Source organism: Elephantulus edwardii, unplaced genomic scaffold, assembly GCF_000299155.1.
Source record: "Elephantulus edwardii isolate Elephantulus edwardi_28Jun2011 unplaced genomic scaffold, EleEdw1.0 scaffold00297, whole genome shotgun sequence".
NCBI classification, from domain to species: domain Eukaryota; kingdom Metazoa; phylum Chordata; class Mammalia; order Macroscelidea; family Macroscelididae; genus Elephantulus; species Elephantulus edwardii.
In genome coordinates this window covers 1,605,536-1,610,894 of record NW_006400047.1, presented here as the reverse complement: position 1 = coordinate 1,610,894, position 5,359 = coordinate 1,605,536, and the positions used below count along the sequence as shown (strand labels likewise).

Below are 5,359 nucleotides of genomic sequence, written 5' to 3'. Positions count from 1 at the left end.
AAGGCTCCGGAGCGCGGACCCAACACGCGGCGGCCTGGGCTGGCGGCCCGGCCTACCCTCCCTTCGCGCCCGGGGCAGTCCGCTGCGACCCGGCGCGGAGTGGACGCGCGGGCCTCTGACCTGAGTCCGAGCCGGTCTCCATTCCGACGATGCCGCGCTCGGCGCCGCGAGATGCGGCCCAAAAACTGAGGCGTTCGGTGGGCCTGGCCCGGAGGAGCCGCGCGCTGCAGTCGGCGAAATGTTTGACTGAGTTGGCCCGGGCTGCCCCAGCTGGGGGAAATCCTCGAGGCTGGGCCGAAAGCCCTCTCTTTAAAGGTTTATGGTTGTCACGTTGGCCAGTCCCGACCTAAAGAAACACGCCCGTCCAAAGGAAGAGACGTAGACTCGGAAAAGTAGAGCCGGGTTCGGTGTCGACGGGAGGAAGCCCCGCCCTGCGCCTCCCGCCGAACTTCTCGGCCGCGGCGCTGACTCAGTCCCGAGAGAGCCCTGCGCTGCCCCGAGCGGACTGGACCTCAGCGTGGACCCTTGTCTGTCTTAGAGGCCACGGCAAAAGTTTCGGTTTCCGATGCCGTGGAAAACTGGGAGTTTAGCCAAGTGAAGGAAAAACATTAAGGAACATTGACTAAAAGTGAAATGACTCAAGATTTTTTAAAGTTCAAAATGAAACATATGCATGAAGTGCATAGAAGTGGCCCAAGAAATATCTTTTTCTTGAAATATCTACATTCATTTTCATAACCTAGATGACTTACAGGAATTTTCACTTTATGCCTTCAGTTTGCCTGTAAAGTTATGTAAACCTTGTAAAATGAAATTCAGACTACCACGGGGTAGTTTAAGTGTACTTTTTAAGTAACATTATTGTCCTGAGAAATTATGTAACAAAATTAGGCCTTTTTTTTTTTTTTTTTTTTACAAGAGGAAGAAAGCAAATCCTGAATAGAAATTGCACTTAATTCCTTAGGGGAGAATTCTATAAAGTCATAGTGGGTGCCCTGAAAAATGAGTATACCTCATTCAAGATGCTGCACAGCCAAGGTCAAGGTACTTAGTATTAACGGCACTTTCCTTTATAATCTTATTTTTAAAATTAACGCCAGGTTTTAAAAAAATCACCCTAGGTTTATAAAAATTTGAACTGACTCAACAATGCTGTAGAATTAAAAGTGAAAGTCTTTTCCCACTCCATCCCCACCTCCTCCCTAGAGAAAACTACACTGAAAACAATTTCCTGTACTTCCTCCAAGACCTGGTCTGTCTGCATACACATCTAGCTTTCATGAGTTTAAATCCACAAAAAAGTTCTTTAACAGTTTTCTCCCTAAATACGCTCTTACATGTTAATTCAAAAAACTCAACCTCCTTTTGTCAATTACTGCATAATATATTAAGCTACCAGTTTCTTTTTTAAATGGACATTTCCACTCTCGTTGATTTTAACTACAAAAGAAATGCACAGCGAACTATTTATAAACAGTACAAGTGTGTAAGTCCTTAGCCTCTGCATGCCCAGCATTGCCACGTTCAACTCCCAAAAAGTTATCCTTGTTATACGTTAGCCAAGACAAACTTTCCTGACCATTTGTGTAAATATGTAAAATGGCTGCACCATGAACTGGTTTGGGGAATATCTGACTTCCTATAGCTTCAAAGGGATCCTGCCAAGGCCATCTCAAATTAAGATAGAATCTAAGAAATTTATTAGGCAATTTTAACCTCTAGAAAGACCAGTTAGCAATTCTTAAGTTTTTCTATATAGAAATCTGAGTCCCTACACATGCTTGTTGAAACGAAGATGGAATCCTACTACATATGTATTTATATAATGTTTATCTTCTCACAAATACAGGCGTATTTCCATGTCATCAATGATAATAACGAACATTTGATTGTGCTTATGCAAAACGTATACTTGGACCAAGAGGCAGTTGTCAGAACAGAGCAAATAGACACTACATGGTTCAAAATTAAGAAGGGGTCCATCAGTGATGTATTTTGTCTCCATAGCTTTTCAATCTGTATGCAGAACAGATCGTCTGGGACGCTGGGCTGTACGAGGAGGAATGTGGCATAAGGATTGGTGGAAGAGTCATCAACAACCTGCGTCATGCAGATGACACAATCCTGCTTGCTGAAACTGAGGAGGACCTGAAGCACTTGCTGCAGAAGGTCAAGGACTGCAGCCTTCAATACAGATTGAAGTTCAACATCAAGAAAACAAAGATTCTCACCACTGGGCAAATTGGCAGCATCAGTATGGATGGTAAAGAGATTAAGATTACTAACAGCTTTAGTTTGCGTGGTTCCAAAATCAACACAGCCAGGAAATCAAGAGATGAATTGCATTGGGGAAAGTCCGCTGTCAGGGACCTTTCCAGAGCAACAACATCAGACTTGTGACTTAAGTGTGCCTAATCTAGACCATAGTCTTCACAACTGCTTGTTATGTTGTCAGAGAGCTGGACAATGACTAGGAATGATAGAAAGATACCTTTGAGCTGTGGTGCTGGAGAGAGTGTTGAAGATACCATGGACTGCCAGAAGAACAAATAGGTTCATCCTAGAGAGGATGAAGCCAGGCTGCTCCTTGGAGTCAAGGATTCTGAGACTTCATTTGACATCCTTTGGGTATGTTGCAAGGGGGACTGGTTCTCAGAGAGGAACATCATCTTTGGATGGGTGGAGGGATGAAGAAAGAGAGGGAGACCATCAATGAGATGGATTGATAAAGTGACTGGGGTAATGAGTGTAGGTGTGTCACTGACAGTAAAGTTGGCACAGGATAGAGCAGGTTTCAGGGCTATTGAACATAGGGTCGCTATGAATTGCAAGTAACTTGACGTCACGTAACAACAATAAATTTATTAAATAGAGCCTTTTGCCATAAGCCATTTTATATATGAACCCAGGGTATATATCCAAAGACACAAAAATAAGGGAGTAGATGGTGGACTGGGATTAAAAACAAGGTTTGTGGATCTAGGGTCCGCATTAGATGACCTAAGAAGCTGCACTGTCAACCCACAGGTTGCTCTGTGAAGAGAAAGATGGGCAATCTCTTCCCATGTGATTTACTGTCTCCGAAAAACCACTAATGGTGAGCTAGGCATCAGTTCCAACACAATAACACATAACAATAACATGTAAAGACTCAAAGCAGCCCTGGAGATGTTGTGTGCAACTTGTCAAGTTATTAACCAAGAGGGTGATGGTTTGAATCTACCTGTCCTTCCAAGGAAAAAAGTGGGAAGGATCCCCCGATAAAGATTTACAGCCTCAGAAACCAGACTCATCTTTACTCACATATTTCTGATGTCAGATTGGATCTTGGCTAAAAGCCAAGAAAATATCAGAAGGATGTCTGTTTGTGTTTTATTGACTATGCAAAGGCATATGACTATGTGAATTGTAACAAATTATGGCATTGAGCAAAATGGGAATCCCAGAACACTTACTTGTATTCATGTGAAACCTAGACCAAGAAGCTGTTGTACAAACACAGCAAAGGAATACTGCATAGTTTAAAATCAAGAAAGCTATGCATCAGAGCCATACCCTCTTTCCCTACCTATTCAATCTGTATGCAGAACAAATCATTCAAGCAGCAGAACTATGTGAAGAAGAATGTGGCATCAAGATGGAAGGAAAACTCATCAATAATCTCTATTATGCAGATGACACAACCTTGCTTACTGAAAGTGAGGAAGACTTGAAATGCTTGCTACAGAAGATCAAAGACTACAGCCTTCCATATAGGTTACATCTCAACAAGAAGAAAACAAAAATTCTTATCACTAGGCAACATCATGATAGATGGAGAAGAGATAGAAAATACCGAAGATTTCTTCTTATTTAGATCCACAATCAGCATCCTTGCCACCAGCAGCCAGGAAATCAAAAGACATATAGCTCTGAGAAAATCTGCTGTCAGGGATCTCTCCAAAGTGCTGAAGAGCAATGGTTTCAGTTTGAAGACTAAGTGTGCTTGATCCAAAGCATGATTTCTCAACCATTTCCTATGCATCTGAGAGCTGCATAATGAATAAGGAAGACAGAAGAAGAATTAATGCATTTAAGTTGTGGTGCTAGAAAAAGGCACTAAATATGCCATGGACTGCTAAGAGAATGAACAAATATGTCTTTGAGAGAGTGCAGCCAGAATGCTCTTTAGAGGGAAGGGATGGGGAAATTTTTATCTCCCGTACTTTGGGCATGATGTTAACAGGAGCCAGACCTTGCAAAAGGACATCATGTTTGGAAAGATCGAGTGTCAGTGAAGGAGAGGAAGATCCTCAATGAGATGGATTGACACAGCAACTGTAATGATGAGTTCAAATATGTCAGAGATGATGATAATGGCACAGGTTAGGGCAGGGTTAGGCTCTATTGTTCACAGGGTAACTGTGAGTCATAGCTGATTTGACGGCACTTAACATTCACATATTCCTAGTTGTGTGGCAAGTAGGCTATTAAAGTCTCATTTACATACCATAATTTCTAGCTGCTTACAATGTTTTCTAGTTATTTATGTTTAGAGCTCTGAACTCTTCTTTCTTCCAACTACTTTTTTCCCCCACTAAAAAAAGCCATATTATTTGAAACACACTGGTTCTACATAGTATGACTTTGAGATATTTAGATTATCTTATTTAGATTATCACTTGAACTTTTAAAAACATAGACAAGAAGGAAAAGAGGTGGAGAGATGAAAGAGAGTTAAGAAGAAGCCACTGAGAAGATAAAATAAAAAATTATAGAAAGCATGAAGGAGACCTTGTAGTACAAATGGTTAAAAGTTCATCTACTAACTAAAAGGTTGGCAGATCAAATTCATGCAGCTGCTCCATGAAAGAAAGATCTGAAAACACTATGGTGCAATTCTTATCATTACATGAGTTACTATGAGTCAAAAATTATTTGACAGTACATGACAACAACATGAATTTAAAAGGTTTGTTCTTTTTTTAAAAAAAAAGTTTGTTCTTTACTTTTTTAAAATGCTGGCAGACATCCTGAAAACAAGGAAAATGCAGAATTATTGAGTTACAAGAACTTGAAAAGCAAAGCATTCTTGGAACATTAATAAAGTGTAAAATTTAACATTCACTGCCAGTGGGTTATTATTTCACTCACTGTGGAATAATTTCTCCTGAATAGCTAATGTCCAGGCCATTAATCCTAACATCAAGAAATAAGATTAAGGGGAGCTCTGGTGGTCTAGTGGAAAGGAGCTGCAACTACAATCCCAGAGGCGCAAGGTTCAAATCCACCAGATGCTCTGCCGGGAAAGGAGGGACAAACTCCTCCTGTACCAGTCAGATCTGATTTGACGGTACACTCACACAAAAATAAAAAAAAA

General features: G+C 41.1%; 1 protein-coding gene across 1 annotated transcript in view; it reads right to left on the bottom strand.

Annotated features, from left to right (window-relative positions):
- LOC102848238 overlaps window positions 1-5,359 on the bottom strand; it is a 14,917-nt gene that overhangs the window by 1,060 nt on the left and 8,498 nt on the right. The window contains exons 3-4 of the mRNA XM_006900859.1: window positions 361-505; window positions 25-270 (exon numbers count right to left, since the gene is read on the bottom strand). Of these exons, the coding sequence (XP_006900921.1) occupies window positions 25-270; window positions 361-505 (391 nt within the window). The remainder of the gene's footprint in view (window positions 1-24; window positions 271-360; window positions 506-5,359) is intronic.